General features: G+C 51.5%; 2 protein-coding genes across 2 annotated transcripts; one reads left to right on the forward strand and one right to left on the reverse strand.

Moving 5' to 3' along the window:
• Positions 1-5246: 5246 nt before the first annotated feature.
• ENH_00045140 (hypothetical protein, conserved) lies at positions 5247-6133 on the forward strand (the record flags this gene model as incomplete). The annotated part of the gene is made up of 2 exons (XM_013585428.1): positions 5247-5333; positions 5465-6133. The coding sequence occupies 2 exons, from the start codon at positions 5247-5249 to the stop codon at positions 6131-6133; spliced, it is 756 nt and encodes a 251-aa protein (XP_013440882.1).
• A 3433-nt stretch (positions 6134-9566) lies between these two features.
• ENH_00045150 (hypothetical protein, conserved) lies at positions 9567-15451 on the reverse strand (the record flags this gene model as incomplete). Its single annotated transcript, XM_013585429.1, has 2 exons — positions 9567-12104; positions 12449-15451. 2 exons carry the CDS (start codon positions 15449-15451, stop codon positions 9567-9569), a joined length of 5541 nt encoding a protein of 1846 aa, XP_013440883.1.
• Between the last annotated feature and the right edge of the window lie 1745 nt (positions 15452-17196).

Consider the following 17196-nt stretch of genomic DNA (forward strand, 5'->3'; position numbering starts at 1 on the left):
GAGTCAATGACCCATTATCGACACTTTGGCAACAAAGTGGCGCTGCACATGGGAGTCACTCTAACCTAACTGTATAGCTGTGGAAAACTGGTGCAACCACCCACAAAGAATTGCACTAAGCGCTACAGCAGTGATGCTCTGACTTCGTCTATGGTGTCATTTGTGCATCTATAACACACTTTGCAGAGTCCAAGTTCAACTTTCGGCATTCCAACTGCGGGCAAATTGTAGTTGACAATATCGGGTATGCAAGGAGTTCAAAACTCACTTCGGTGGAAGCATTTGCAGAAAAGGAGCCAATTTCCCCAGAAATTGGTTCCTTTTCTGCAAATGCTTCCACCTTGGCTCCTTTTCTGCAAATGCTTCCACCGAAGTGAGTTTTGAACTCCTTGCAGAAAAGGAGCCGATTTCCCCACGATATATGTTAATGCGCGAACCCAGGTTAATTAAAACTCAGTGCACTACCAACAGAAGGTAAACATTCAGAATTTGCGGAAGAGTACCACCCACTCCTGATCTGACGAGGCCAAAAGGACTGAAATCCAATCTTTTGGCTTTCGCAATTAAAATCTTCGCTTGTCTCTTTGTGTAAAGTAATGCTCGAAGCACTGGAGCCCGATAGAACCACTTGTACGACAATGGGGCCCTCCAAATACCGACTTGAAATCAGCGAGCTGCCGAAATAGCCCGAAAGGAAGTGTCTCAGTGCGAAGCGATAAGACGGGCAGTCGTTTTCATCCACACTATCTGACTTGAAGTGCAAGAAAATCAGCACAGTCAATGACTCGCCCATGGATATCCTGCAGGCTTCCACCCGTTGAGAAACGACATCTAAAGCATAACTCACAGCATCGGATACAAAGAACGCAATCTACAAAGCATTTATTCGCTGGAGTGAACCTGGAACCTTCGCTCTGCTCTGCTCCTCAGTACAAGGGAGTGCCGACTGAAGGAAACACAGTCTACGTACGAAAAGTGCGCTCGTAGACAACCGTGCTTGTAGTCGGTTCCAATTTATCCTGGCTGAAGTGTGCCTTTTTCTGTCTTTCGCGCGCATAGCCAAGCACGTTGATGATATCAAAGGTGAGAAAGTGAACTGCGCTGTGGAGTGGTGTTGCCTGTACTTGGGCTTCTCCAAATATTCACAACCCACGATCCAAGGCAACCATCTTAAGCCCACATCAGCTATAAGTGGCAAACAGTGTATCAATATTCACTGAAACTATTTAGTACCTTGGGGATCGTATGGTAGAGCTAAGCTTGATTCCTTTCACTCCAACACACGAAGCATTATTATTCAAATTGCACGTTGTTTGATCGTGCGACCCTGAGTAGCCCAAAATTTTCATTTTGTTATGGCTACATACTAAATTTTAAGGATAGACAAACTTCGGGCAGTCGTCGTTGCTTTCGGAGGAGAACGAAACTAAAGCACGGTCCAAGCTACCATCAAAATAGCAAGCCAAACTAGCGCAAGACGTATCCGAGAAAATTAGTTCACAGTGTTGCAGCGCGGTGGAGCTTGAGCTGAAACATACAGAAACAGAACTTGAACTCTCTTGCGTGAGCTAAGTGTAGCAGAGGAGCAAAAACGTGCTGGAGAAGAAGTTTTAAATATACAGGCTTTCCTAGTAAAACTGAGGATTATCAAACTACTGCTAACTCTTGGGGGAGGTGAAACGATAAAACTAAATAACGAGTTCTAGGAAAATAGAGTAGTACTTGCACGCATATGAACGCTATAAAAGAAAGAACAAAGGGCTTCATACTTGAAACTTGAATTACTTGTCTGCCAAGTGCGCCAAGTACGCTGATGGAATTGATGACGTTCTGTGGCCCAATCTTGGCTCAAAATCCCAGCGGCACTTATGGAAAGATGAAGACGCCCACGTTGGTTAGCTGCCAAGATCGAATGTTTTGACGATTTTCTCGGATTGTCTTATTTCCTCTTCTCACAATGTACTAAAAGTGCCAAGATATTCTTCTTTCTAAATATTATTGGAAGACAGCATGGCGGAAGGCGGCAATTCGCTCAGCAACGGGGTTTACTCGCATGTCCTGCAGGCAAGCTACCGCCTGTGGCGTTTCTGCCTTATTGAGTGCAGTAACTTCTGCGCAAAACAAAGGTTTGTCTGTACACCCAGGCTATGTAGCCGCGCTGCTACCCCTTTTTTGGCATGCAACCGGAAAGAATCACTGCCACAATTTCTTCGGGCACTGCCTAGGAAGCAAACGTAAGGGGAGCTATGCTGGAGGGTATCTTCTATGCACCAGAGCCTCTCTTCACGACGAAGTGTCTCCGAAGACGACTTCCTCTGCCTTAGCAATTGCAAAAGCCATGCTGGTATCTGTGGCTCTTAAGCACAATTGCGTACAACAGAATCTTCTACCTACGCCCTCGACTGCTTGCAGCAAGCGAAAGAATGCTGCTCTATTTCACAGGCTGCGAGCTTTTGCAGCTCTCTACGTTGCTTTTGCATCTCTTTTGTCCATCGAATGCTCTCTTGAAGTGTATCGCCTTTCTGCCCTGCGTTTTGTGTCGCAAGGGATTTAGCATTAACTGTGTACCACTCCGCCTGCTAATCCATACACAGTGTGATTTATCCGCTGGGCCTAACTTCGCGGTTTTATGACAAGAGCATTCAGGGCTGGTGAACCACCATTCGATTAAGTTGCCGCTGTGGAAGTGCGTCTGAGATCTTAGAATGCGAGATTTGAATAACCAAAGGAGCCTGACAGCTGTAGCACTTCTACTGGTTTGCAGGGTACACACTATCCCTTAGTCTTCCAATCGCTGACAAGGTATGAACGGCTTGGCCACTGTTCCTGAAGAGCAAGGCAACGAACCACATAGGTCTCAAACTCTTAGCAATATTTTCAGCAAGTGCTCCGAGTGTGCAAGCGGCGCACCTGTGGCGTTCGCGTTCTGTCATGTCCCGTGCGGTTCTCTGCATGTCGGTTACAAGTTCATCATTCTTAGTACATTTGTGGAGATGAAATCTATGCATTAGTAATATTAGGCATCATTTCTCCTGTTCAGTGATTCGCTGAGAACATGGCTAAGCCAAGGCAGTTGCTTGAGGCCCCAGAAGCATTCAGCGCCTGCGGATTGTCCTCTCAAGTTTTCGCAGTACGTTGCAGACACACTTGGTGCTGAAATATTAGAGTTCTCGCGATGATCATTACTGCCTTCTTGCTTGCCATCACCTTGTCACAACAGGTCATCTATATCCGTGGCCTAGCCAAAGATATCCACGGCCAAACTGCATCCTAGCTGCGGGTTGGCCTCTGTTCAAAGTCGCCATAGCGATCCTTCCAAAGTACGTTTTCTTTTCATGCGCCTCTTCGTAGACTGCTGGAAATTCATCCGATAGTAGCAAAACAGTAACGTGCCGGTGAGACCTGTATTCCCAAGTGTTGAGGCTCTGTCTCTTTTACCTCGACTCCGTCATGAGTCGAATCGATGGACAGCAGAATAGCCGCTGCTTGGCCGGCAGGCCTTCTCATGAAGTGTGCAACGAGACACTTTTCACAGGCCTGCGCCGATGCCTAGCAAAAGAAGGTGGGGCAGACCATCAAAGAAATGCTGGGAAAATGAACAGCCTTCATACTTCGCCGAGAGGAGGTGACTAACGGCATACTGCCTGACAACAAAACTGTGTAGTATGAGCCTTTTGCTAGACCTCAGGAGGTCCCGAGTGAAGCCGTGGCAAGCGCTGTCACTTCACAGAAATGCATTTCCCTCGAGGCACGCTCTTTCGTTCATACTAGAAGAACTCCAATAAACGTTTATGACGCAGACTGGCTGCAGCGGCCTGGCTCAGCGCCTGTCTGCCTTTAATTTGCTCATGTTCTGCAGCGGATAAAACTCTATTAGCCCTTGCCAGGGGAGCCTGTATAGGGAGATACTGGGCTCTCTCGACAGGCAGAAGATTTTGTCTGACTTTCCAGACAAAGCTCCCAAACTAGAGAGAAAAAAAAGAAAAAGATTGAGCGCAGGACAAGGAATACTGAAGGGAGGGCGCTGGATGGTCCATCACCTGCGACCTCCTACCATGCTGGCCCAGAACTGACCGCAGGTCATGTCCAATTGTCATTCTATGATCTACACGGAAGCACAGTAGGCTCGTAGACATCACTGAAGACATCCCAGATACAAGGCAAGAGCTGTAGAGCGAGTGCATCAGGAATGATAGGCCAGCACCCGCCACGGCCACAGCCTCTTAAGACTGAACAACAACGCGCTAAGAGGCTGCGCCGCATTGAGTAGCAGTAACTTCAGCTGAGTTCTCTTTCTACCACAGTTAAAGCACCTCCTGTTTAAATCTTCTACTACAGCCGCTCTGGCGGTGACATGGAAGGCGGTCGTCGCCGCCCTTCCGACCTTTCATACGTGGAACACTTCCAGCTATCTGAGGTGAATGTTCGCTTTTACGCTAGTACTGTATTATTCACTTCCCCAAAAGTCTGCGGTTCCACTCAAGGCAGCGACAACATACTGCGCAGGATTAACTCCTGTCTGCAGCGGGACCTGGCCCCAAGTGTCAAAAAGTCTACCCGCAGCGTCACATGAGTACAAATAAATCTCCATATTTGTTGGCAATGCTGTTAGAATGAGCGGGCATTCGAAGCATTTCATTGGACGCATGCAAGTGCGCCGAAGATAAAGAGAGGCCGGTGTTACTTTGCAACGATGCAACACCACCTTCATTGCAAAGCGGACGTTCATTCCTTAACCAAGAGTCATGAAAATGGCGAGAAAAGCCATGTGGCGGCTGGGGGATTGCCAAAACAAATAGATCCACGACGAACACCTTTTTTTGTTGCGCTGAGCATGCAATTCCTCTCAGCCCCAGCAACTGTTTCCTGCGCCACAATCCCCGTGCGCACTCGACACAAACAAATGAGGACGAAGTAGAACAATATTGTCGTTTTTGCGTTAAGTTAGCTTTGCTTTTACTGAACTGCTAGTACATCGTGGCAACCAACGCGAACTTGGCGCATCACGTCCTCAATCTGTCAACAAGGTGTCACCAAGTGTGGTCTTCTGCTCGCTGCACCAACAGCAGCGCAGCACTAATACGAACTATCTGAGAATGAATTTAGTTGAGGCTGAAGGTCTCGTGGCGGAGTAAGGACAGGGCGCATCAGGCCCTCGCATGACTGGAAGGCGGATGCGCGCCATGTACTGCAGCCAAGGAGCATTCATGCTACCATCTGAGTAGATTCTTATGGTCATTTAGAGAATGTGGATAGGTAATATCGGGAAAAAATCTGCGGCCTTCATCAACCACAAGCCATTCCACCCGGGGAACTACCAAAACCAGGAAAAGGTACGTTCGAGGCCTCGTGTGTGCATCGAGGCGTTTTCTGCCTTTTAAAACTGAGTAAGCGTACTCGCTGGGAATTGCATTTCTACACTTAGGTTTAGAGTTTGGCTGGTCTTGCTGACTTCTGGTTTCAGGTATGGCTGGCTGAGCAGAAGCTTAAAGAGGAACAGAAGAAAGAAAGAGAGCTTGAAGAACGTCGCCGCGAGGAAGTTAAGATTGAAGAGCTGCGACGGGCCTTGAGAGGCGAGGCGAAAGCTGCACAGCAGCTGCAGAAGAAGGAGGAAGCAGTTTCGCCGGCAGAAGAGCTACGACAAAAGGCAAGAGAGGCAGCGAGGCTGCAGGCTCTTCATCGCAAGCAGCAAGAGGCTCAGCAGCGGCTAAAGCAACCAGCAAAGAGTACATTATATGATGAGGATGTTCTGACGCTTGGCCATACTTCTGTTTTTGGCTCATTCTATTCTAAGGAAGAGGACAAGTGGGGGTACAAGTGTTGCGGCTGTTTAGACAGGTCCTCCGTTTGCACTGCTAATGAAGGAAACGGTCAAACACGCCAGAAGAAGAGAAAAAACAGGATTGCAGCGTCATCAGACACTGCCGACATTGCAATCTCTTCGGCGCCAGGAGATGAAGCAGCGGAGGATAAGGTCCTGGAAGCAAGCAGCGAGAGCAACAGTATAAAGTCTATGCCAAGCGATAAGAACACCGGTGACAAATTTCATGTGGGTCGCAGCAAACGCAGGGCAAGAGAGGGGGGTGTGGCAGCTTATGTGAGGTTGCTGGCGTTACCAGAGGAAGACGACTAGTTGGTTACACTTGGATTATTGCCTGCTGCGTGGATTTCGTGGATTATAAGTTTGCGGCATTTTCGAATTTATAATAGGTGTTCCATCTCAGGTTTCAACTCGGGAACCTGGTGATTGTGTGCTTGAGTAGCGTAGCATACCAGGGTGTGCGCGCGGCTTTTCATGTGGCTTATTCCGAGAGAGAAGAAATGTGCCTTCACTCCCACACCGCCATTCTGTCTGCGCGCGTTGCTTCTGGCTTACTGGCTTGTGGATACTCATTTAACTTTTAGAGAAAGAGTCACAAGCCTAGTCTCCGCAGGGCATCCATAGGGCTGCTGACAGTTGCAAGCAGCATAATGGGTCTTATTTCTTCTGTCCTGTGGGAGGTGTTGTCCTACACGGGATTTCGTCTACTTCAACTGGAGACTAAAACTGCGGACTTTTCTGCTCACCAGTTTTTGTTTGGGATGATCCCAATGGAAGCATGCGAAGTCGCTCTCTGGCGTCGCAGCATTCGTCATTATCCCTGTTGATGCAAACCAATGACTCTTAATCAGTATACGTTTTACGAGGAGGGATGATTTTCGTGCTAGGGGAAAAGTTGCGCAGCACAACTGTGGAGCATCCGCATGAATCTGCGATCGTCACAACGGGGCATTGTAGGCTTTGAGTGTCGCATATGAAAGCTCGCTGCCTAGTGACGAGCTTTCCACGAAGTGTGCCACCACAAGTGAAGTGAAAATCCAGACCTCGAGTCGTTCTAATGTAAATCTTGCGGGGAATCAGTGGTGACCCCGGTGGAAGCCACGTAACAGAGAAAAGAACTCTGGGTGCCACTGGTAGATGTTGAGCTGAATTGAGATTTTGCATGTTATCTCAGAGGTGAAACTTAGTTCCACTTTAATAAGAGGCATAATACGTGATGACCATAAGTGGTAACGTGTTGTAGTTTAAAGCCGCTGCGCGCATGGGTCTTGAAAGGAGGCTCATACGCGAAACGACTCCAACTCCGCGCACCATAGTTACGGAGGTGTATGATGCCATGCAGTGAATCAGACTAAGTCCCCAAGAAGAACTCATCCCCTTCTTGGTGCCGCTGCTCATGTCAATTCCGCTCGAGTTTCCCTCAGAAAGGCCCAAAGAATCAGCAAATCGCCTCATATATGCCACTCTAGCTGGCGTCCCCAGTGATCCAGTGACAGTTCTTTCTTTGTTAAGTCCGCACATGACCCTCCTTTTCATATGATTGCCTTCATATGATTGCCTGCAAGACCGTGGATGCCTATCTTTCCAAATCCATTCGCAGCACGATCTCCCGTAGATGCGCCACCTCATGCTCCAGCGCACACGCAAAATTAAGGGAATCTCCTGCTCTACGCAGGTGATTCCCTTAATTTTGCTTATGCGCTGTGCCGGCATTACTGCCTGGCTTTTGAGGGGAAATATGTAAGGAGGTATGCTCGAGCCTTAGTCGTCCGGAGCTTGAGCCGAAACAGCAGCAGCAGCAGCAGCAGCAGCTTGAGCAGCAGCAGCAGCCGGACTGCCTTCACCCCATATTGTTGAACGCACTCATGAGACCTCCCGTAGCATACGTAACTACTCAACGGATGTACCACATCAGCTGCAGCAGCAGTAGCAGAAGTAATAGCAGCAGTACCGCTGGCAGCACTTCCCCTTTGACCCAGCAGCAGCTGTCTCTCTCCGTGCGGTCCCCACTCCGGATTCCCGTTTCCTCGTCTTTTTTTGAATACAACCAACTGCAGCAAGGGCCCCTTTCTCTCCTCAAGACCCCCTTGTTTGCTGCTGGCCCCTTCGGCTAGATGGCTACTGTGCAGCGCGTGTTTCGAATGCAGGAGCTGCCGTCTGCCCCGTGACTGAATTATCGTGCGCTGAATATTCCAGTGCGTTTCGTCCATTTATTGCTCGCCCGTTCGGTAGGTGCATAACTAATGAGGTTTGATGCGTGTGGAACCAAAGACCCCAGGACCCCGTGGACAATATCTTCACGTTAGTATGTGCAGAACTACAGCTTTCCCGGAAGAGCACCCGAATGTACTGAGCTAGGCCCATATACAGTACTCCCAGCTGTTTACGAGGGCGCACGCTTTCATCTAAACGGCAAAGAACTGAATAAAGCCGTAATGAAAAACGTTGTTGTTCCTCTGAATAAAGCCGTAATGAAAAACGTTGTTGTTCCTCCTCGTTCCTCTAAGGAGACCTTCCCCTCTCCGTGTGCTCCGCTGCTGGCAGCACCTATTGCGTCGCTGCCAACCCTGGGCCGTGGCCCAGTTGAAGAGTACCGTAAGCTTGGTCTGTCACATGATCCATGCTTCTAACCACGCTGTACTCATATAACGCTAAATACTACGACCTTCCAATGTTATTTCTGCGCAGCATAGTGGTGCTGCGCAGTACACCTCGACTGTCACATGATCCATACTTCTAACCACGCTACACTCATATAACGCTAAATGCTACGACCTTCCAATGTTATTTCTGCGCAGTATAGTAGTGCTGCGCAGTACACCTCGATATGCCCCATGCACTTTCCCTTGGTTCTCTTAACAAAAATCCTTAGAGTCTTACTAGTCAGTCCCACCTCGCCACCCCCACCTCTTGTCAACTGAAATGTTTTCCGCAAGAGTGTTCCGCTTTAAAGGAATCTCTAGATGACGCCACGGGAACTTTTGAGAAGCTAAAGATGAAGACAAGCGGCAGTGTCCCGTGGAGTTTAGAAGAAACGTGGAAGCGTGAAGAGTGCCTCTAGTTCAACTAGGAAGACAACTAAAAGCCGAAGAAGCCCGACACAATTGTTGTAAGTCAACAGTCTCTGGCGTAAAGGGAGCCATCACCATTGATTTGACAAAGGAAATGTATGACTGAGACGACTAAACTTAGGGGAGGCACCATATGAGCACTTGCTACACGAACACAAATGTAACAAGTTAAAAATTTGTCGAAGGTAAACAACAGTCGACGGAGTGTTAACACACAACCGAATGGCTTCATGCAGTGTGAAGCCCCTTCCGACGAGATCCACGCACATGGCAGCATAGTATGATGCTACAAAAAAACCTACGTGGCGGATTTGCCTGAACACTCGGCGAATATAGCCCATCCATGCCATGCCCGCAGGCACGTAGATAATACAACTGGCATCTGTTCTGCTGCTACTGAAGCGCTCGTAGCTTGTGTAGAGCGTAGCGCGCTGCCCGTGCAAGTCATTCAAACGCTGCGCCTATAAAGGGAAGGCAAACGGCAACGAGATGGAAATACACGGAGGCAGACAAACCTGAAATCATCAAGTCCGCACCCGACAACAACATCAAGTGGAGCCAATAGAAGGCAGGCCCTGGCTTCCACCGGAACCCTGATATCTGTTCATGAAGCGTTTATCTCCAAAAGGTTTAGCTTGACGATGAGTCACACGCGCAAATGGTCTTTGTTTCAGCTACAGTGCCGACCCTGTAGCCGTCTCAGCTGCCGGTTTAGCCAGAGAGCCCGTGGGACCGAACGTCCATATCTGCCAAGTCTTTAAGTTCTTGAACAATAGAGCCAAACAGGTCTCGCTGACGCACACTGCCGTCACATGTCGTCGCTGGGCGTTGGGACCCAAGCGAGCTATGCAACGCTGTCTGCCGAGAAGCCCTACCATTCGACTCTCAGAGTGAGGCCCTAAGCCGTGAACCGTTTGCCCTGCCAGCGGGTGTAAGCATGGCGATGGGCTCAGCGACTGCTCAAATCTATCCAAAGACCAACCCTGAGGCGAACCCACCAAAACAGCGACAGCCGGCGAGCCTGACACCTTGGATGCCTTTGAAGATTCGACATCAGAGACGGGATAGGGTGCTGAGGGGAGCGCTGCAGGCGGCTGCTGCTCCCTCTGGTGTGGTGTGCCACCACACAAGTGTGGGGAAGAACCCGTCCCTGGATGAGCTCCAGGTACCGTGTCGCCGACATAACTGTCTTCAGTATTCTGTCCCTCAACCTCCAAATTTGTGGGTTCGACGCTACTGGAGGCTTCTGCATGCGCATTCTTGCTGCTTCTCTGTTGCAGTTGCTCCCATTGTTCCATTTGCTGTATGTAGAGCTCCTCTGCAGTCATACCAATTGCCGCAGCAGAGTCATGCAGAGCCCTCGCTCCTTCCTCGCCAACCAAGCTAATGAGGAAGGAAAGATCTGTGGGTCCCGAGGCCCAGCCTGTGCGCTGGCAGGTAGCCTCAGACGAAGAGTTGCCGGCAGCAACCACAGCTGCAAAACTCGGTTTTATACCATCAGCAGCTGCACTTGTACTCGTGTTTGTCTCGAGCTCTAATGGAATCTGCGATAGCAGCACTTTAGGCAGACACGCTTTGCCGCGAGATTCCTCGCAGTGGCCTAGTGATGCCAAGTGGTCCCCTCGATTCCCATGAGCCGAAATAACTTCTTTGTTGGACTGCACTTCGCTGTACTCTCCAGGGGCAGGTGATGAACAAACTGACTGAGGAGCAGCTGCCGGCGAAGAGCTCGAACAGGTTGTCGTCCCCTGTGCATTAGGGGAGGCGCGGTCTCTCTTCGCAAAGACCTTCTCCGTCTTCGGGGGGAACGGGGTGCTGAGAGGCGGAAAGTCGTCTGCATAGCAGACAGCCACAGCTGCCGCCAGTTCCGGATCAAGCGGCTGCTCCTCATCCACAGCAGGCATTCCCATAGAGTGTCCCTGCCGCTCTTTACTTATATCACAGGAAGGGTTCATTGAGTCTGCATTAAGCCCTGAGGTGGTTCCCCAGTTGGTGCTATCCACTACAGGCCTGGATTCTGCGGCCTGCAGTAAGCTTCCGCTGCCCTCAACAGCCGTCTGCCGCTGTTGTTGCTGCTGCGAAGTTGTGCCAGTCTCTAAGCGACCTTCGGCAATCCTAGAGCTTCCACCTACTTCCTTCTGTGTGTCGTAGAGTAACTGCAACTGCACGGCTGGCTCAAGGGTGGTTGCATTAAACCAGACACCCCCTACGACAACTCCTTCTCCCAGCTGACGGCTAGCGCGGCCGCGACAAGCCTCCATACTGGCAGTGCATTGCCGTGAAGAGCAAAGAGAGGGCGCATGCGGCAGCTCACCTTTGGTTTTGCAGTGAGCCAAGACCTGCTTCTGCATCCACCCGCTGCCGAACTGCTTTTTCAGGCTTAGCTTACTGGCCTTCCGCGCTACTCTTGCGCTGCAGGGCCCTACATCACCGTTGCTGGGTGCCCCGTGGTCTCCTCGTCTTGAGTTGCTTCGTCCAATTGCTCCATGCTCTTGTTCGCTGCCCACTTCGTCGTTGGCAAGTCCCATGTGCTCCCCGTTGACTGTGTATTCGTCATCTTCCTGGCTGTCTGAAAGGATTCCGCTGTGTCTGGAGCCGCTGGCCATCAGATCAACTCCGAACAATTTCGTGTACCGCTGCAGGTCCCACACCATCAGCACCTCCTGTAGGTCCACCGTTACCAGCCGCCGAATGCCGTCAAATGCACATTGGTATATTGTGCGCGGGTGAGAGAAGACGCAAAGTCGCATTGTCTGCAGGTCCGGGGCAGGAGGGGCAAGCAGCAGCCACGGGAGCTTTGCTTCCTCGATGGCAGGACGGCGCAGCTGCCGCAGCTGATCCAACGAAGAGCCCATAAGCGTTGCATGGAGCTGCTCCAGATGCGCAGCTCTACTGGTTCTCCGCTGCATGCTGAGGTCTTTGACTTTAATTTGCACAACCCTAATTACTGATCCGTCAACGACCACCCATCGCCGTCCTCCTAGGGGCTGGAGGAAGGAGGGCCTTCTTGCCACCAGCAGCTCCAGGCGTGAGCACTCTCGGGGCGATTGCAACGACGCTGCAAACTGGCGCTGTTGCACCGGCAGATAGCCTCCTAAAGGCACGTATTGAGGCCGCGGAAGGCCAAAGCGACCGAACTTCGCGAGGTCCTCTGCAGACACCACAGGGCTGTCCTTCGTGGGTGCAACGTATATGTGAGCAGGCAGTAGGTGCTGCAACAGCACAAAACAAAGCAACCCACTCGGTTTAGTAAGCAGTTACGGGCTGGTAATGGCCAGGCAATACGCATGCATATGACAAATACAGTAATCACAACCCCCACGATCCCACTATCTTTTATAAATAAATAATTTTGCACATTGGTGTGCTGAAATATACAACGGAACAAATAGAACGCACACCCACAAATGCACGCATGCTTCAGTCAAGTCTTCGAAACAGTGCCACCACGTTAATTGGATTTGTAATAACTGTTCACTTGAGTCCCGAAACCGCAGTGTTGAAGGAGAGACAGCTCGAGAAATAGGGCAAGAAACACTCATGTAAGTAGTTTTACCTTGAAACAAATGAAGCAAACCCTCGAGTCCCTGGGGGTGCAAACAGCGAGAATGCCACTGTTTAGGTCTAGCGACATGATCTGGCAATGCCCGCGAATTGTCAACACGCACTTCCACTCCCCCATGAGCTCCTGCAGCCCTCTGCAGGAGTTTCTCGCTAGTGGGGGTCCCGATTGGGCCAAAACTTCCCTACCGGGGCCGGCGTCTCTCGCCCCACCATGCTGCATACTCCACACAAATCTAAATATCTTAATCCCTGTTGCATTGCTGCATGCAAATAGCCATAGTGCTTCAGCTTCCACGCCTCCGCACGTTGCGCCGCCTGCAGCTGTGCCGCCAGGCGGACCTGAGGATCCCTGGTTCCCGTTTTCCCGCTCCTCCGATGCGGAAGTGGGAGCTCTCGTCCAGTGCCATGAGAAGTCCCTCTGCTGTGTAGGGACTAGGAGCTGGGGCTGATCTGTCAGTTCTGCACGCGGAGCCCAGGGGGTTCCCCTAACTAACTCAACATAGTCCACCGCGCCACCCCCGTCTCCAAAACTACCCACATCAACAAACGGCACTCCTCGACCAGCTCGTGCTGCAGTTACTGTTGGGCAGGATATGCGGCTGTTACCACTACTATTGCCGCTGTAGCTGCTAATGTGTAGACCATTTTCTGCATGTGTTTTCGGTTTCTGTGGCTGCGGCAAAGCGAAGCTGTTCAGAGCACCTATGTCGGCTGCGTCCTTTGTAGTTGTTTGCGCACCTTGGACGACACAGGGACTACCGCCGTCCCTGCTGTTTGAAGCTTCTCCCGTGATAACGTTTAGACAATCCCCGCCGCAGTAACAGCGGCGGATGAGACACCGGGGTGGAGGAGTGCAAAGAACTCTTCCTTCTGAAGTGCCTACAGCTACCAGACCCACGAAAATAGCCTGAGGATGCTTTTGGAGCGAGAAGCTGATGGCCTTCGCGTCTTGGGCACTACTTCTGGGGGCCCCGAAGTCTGTGTGCTGCCTCTGCTGAGAGCCCCCAAGTTGGCACGAGGACGATCCTGCGCGCGTCACAGCAGCTTGCTGCTGCTCCTCCTCCTCTTCCCTGTTTTGCATGTCCCCAAGCGGCTCACCATAACCGGTGCTGCCGCGCCGGTTGGACTTCTGTCCCTTTTCCTTATACCACAACCGGCAGCGTGCAGACTTCAGCGTCTCTTCATCCCGTAGTGCGCAGCATACAATAAAGTGAGTCTGGAAGCGTGGCCCCTTGGCAGAGTAAGAGCACAGAGCCACTGGCCACACGCGCTGTGCGACGGAAAAACCCACGGGACGCTCACACGGCATGGCAGGGAATGAAGAAAATGCCTCACGTACAGGGCTTTCCGTGTCAACAGCACGATGGCGCACAGTAGCGGAAAAAGTCGACGGGCTTGCCAAACAGGGTACAATTTTCGCCGCCTTTTCTGCTTCTGCTTCTGGTTCCTTGCAGCCAGTAGTGGAAGCCTCAAAAGTTTTTGTGGCTATCCTTCCTGGCTCTTGCTGCTCTGCAGATTCAGCTACTGACGATGATGCAGTTCCTGCTGGCGCATCATCGCCTTGAGTATGCTCCAAGGTGCCTCTGCAACTCCGTCGTGCCGGACCGACCGGTGGCAACGCCTCAACCTCTATGGCAGGGAGACAAAGAGATAGCAGCCTAACCTGTGGACAGTGTCCCAAGCCTTTAGTCGCTATATTGCGCGCTTCCGTTTGGCTGGCGCTTGGGAGCTGCGAAGGGGACCCGCTTGTGAAGTTTTGAGGCGGCAGCGCTGCAGGGAGCACGCAGGAGGAGCCCTCTAGCAGAGTTGCTCTTTGGAGGCCCTCATCGTAGGTGTTTTCTCCTGGGCAGGGATAGAGAGGGTGAGGGGCAATGTGAACCCAGCTCACATGCAGACGGTGGGACTGCTGCTGCCTCTGCAGCCGCAGCTGCCTTTTCCGTTGCGACTGCGAAATGCGGGGACCTGAAGCATGTGATCCAGGGGCAGAAGCTGGCGCCAGGGGCTGGGTATGCGTGAAGTCGTCGTCGCCTAGCAGCCAACCCTTGGGAGCGAAGCCCCCGAACTTGATAAGGGGGTCAGGCTCTCTAGGTATCCTAGCTGGCAACACAGGCAGTTTGACCTCCATACAGCGGCCCTTTGATCCTCCTCTCCTGGTAGCTGCGTGAACCACAAAGATGCGACCACTAGGGAAGACAGCAAATAAGGGTGACCCCTCCACAAATGCCCGAGCCCCGGGGGGCTGCAATCCCGCGGGTAGCCCCACAGCGGCACAGGCCTGAAGGCTGAGAGGAGCGTCAGGAGCGACAGAATGGTCGCTGAATGAGGACTCGAGCGGGGGTGTGGCCAAGACGTAAGCCTTGTCAAGAGCCTCTGCAGATGGGATAACGTGCCGCTGCTCCGTCTCGAAACTTTTGCTGCGCCAGTTTGAATTGAGGCTTCCTATTCGCATCAAATCCGGCCTCGTTACACGCGGCAGCCTCCTGTTGAAGGTCTGGCAAGGGCTCACTAGTTCTGCCTCATCGTCTCTCAGTCCCTTCTTTGCTTCACCCCCCGCCGCCCCGCCGCCGCCCTTGCTGATGAGCTGTGGCAGGGAGTTGGGCGACAATCTAGGCAGTAGCACATTCTCCCCGTGCCTAAGAATACGCTGCACGAGGGCAAAGTGTGTCCAGCAGGGGAGCAGTGCAGGGGAGTCACAAAGACGCAGCAGAGAAGAATTGAGGGTAAGAAGGCCCACGAAAGAAGCCACGTCGAGAAACCGAGCTACTGTCTCAATGCAACGCACTGGTGCCAAGTGCAGAAACTGCTCCAAACAAGAAAGACTGCTCCGAGAAACCCCATGGTAGCGCAGGGACTCAGAAGGGGAAGCGTTAGCGTTGCTGCGGGGCAAGTGCTCTCCCGATGTGTCTACAGCGTTACTCCCAGCTACCTGTACACTGCATCCACCGCGCAAAGGTTCTCCTGATGCGTCTCCTCTCAAGTCGTACCGCACGGACATTCCGCCCGAGGAGGAGCAATAAGCCAAAAAGCACAGAGAAGGGCAGCAGACGAACAAACGGGAACACGCTGGACGCACACCCGAACCTTGCCTGGCTGTCCACTTGGTCTGCGCTAAGAAGTGGAATCGTTCGGCTAGTCGATAAAGTCACGCACAAACACTAACGCCGCAGTCACGTCACTCCGGAGAAAGCATGTCGCGTGAATGTTGTCGGTGTTGGAGCAAGTGTACATATGGAAACACTACTCTATCGCCGCTCGAAGCCTCTCGCTGGGAGAATTTTGCTGCACTCAGTGCTAACTCAGACACAGATGCAGCCTGATCCCCTTTTCGGTCCTGTATTCTTGCAGGTCTGGTTTTGTCGAAGCCCCACGCACTTAGCAGCGGCTTGGAGCCTCCACAACTCCGCCACAGCCGTGCCGGGGAACCCTAGGCCCCTGCGCGCTCTGCTGGTCTTTGATTTGCCTTCTGAACCACCGTGCTCAGCGCAGATGGGCGGCGGCAAAAAATATAGGAAAGTATTACAGAAGTCCGACGGGCGTGTGAGGCTGAACTTGGCAAAGGTGGCCACTACGGTGATTGTAGCACAAAGTAGCAGGGGTAAAAACCCTAACAGGCACAGCGATACTTCGTCGACGCGCTGAGAATGGATGCGGCCGTAGCGGTCAATGGCCCTGTCTACCATGGGTTAAGCAAACAGAGTGACGCATCCCCGGAGAATTGATGGAGACCATCGAGCTAAAAACTATCTCCAACAATAATGCGTACCTCGCAAAATTCACTTGGCAGCGGTAGCGTCACCGGCTAGTGGAGAGGTTCCTCTGGTGGGGCTCCCTCGCGTTAAATTGTTTTCAGACTGCTAAGGAGCCACGCCGCTAGTGCAACTATTAGAATTCACACGACTCTCCAAACAACGTTGTTTCGCATAAGACGCGTTTAGACGTGGCTCAACGAAATTCATGGCCCATGTCTAGCTCAAACCAGAAGCGGTTAATGTTTAGGGCTTCAGGTTTTTCTCAGCCTGACGCTGCGCCGAGATGTCCTACAAGCGAGACAGCGGGATAATTCTATCACTTTAAGCTTAAAATTAGTTTTTTTGCATTTCATACCCAATTTATTCCTTTTCATCTCAAGGGAGATGTAGAAACGGCACTTTTCATTGCTTGTTATGTGCATTTATGGGCAATGGCATTCAGCAACTGCTTGCTTGCGTTCAATGCATTGATTCAGGGCACTGGGTTCATTTACTGACTCTTAATCTCATCCAACTGGGTATAGTCTGGTCAACGGGGACGTGCAAATGGGAACGCTTTTGACTCTTTGTACTTGCTCCTTACGTTTGAGAGCGGAGCGCTCTCGGGTTCGATCCTTGGCAGTTAGACGTTTGGTGTAGTAGCGGACCTTGCTTCTCAGGGTCCTGTTCCTCGTGGGGCAAGCAAGCACTAGTGAAAATATTCGCGATGCTTATGTGTAAATTTGTTTGGCCTGGACTAGCAAAAAAGAATTGTGCTTCAAGGAGTCACTTGAGCACGAGTGGGTACAGCTCAAATTCGGATTGGGATATGCTAGAGTTTGAGGGAAGTGTGGAAATCTACTGCCAGTTATAGCTGCGTCTGGGCAGGCAGCCGGAGGAAAAACGGCAATACTCCCAGTGCGCTGATGTTCTGAAGGGGGCACAAGAACTCTACCGTGATCCCAAGCATCAATCTCACGCAAATACGCCTTGCTAAGCAGCGTACGTTCCT

This window comes from Eimeria necatrix, genomic scaffold (assembly GCF_000499385.1).
Source record: "Eimeria necatrix Houghton genomic scaffold, Enh_scaff33, whole genome shotgun sequence".
Lineage (NCBI taxonomy): Eukaryota > Apicomplexa > Conoidasida > Eucoccidiorida > Eimeriidae > Eimeria > Eimeria necatrix.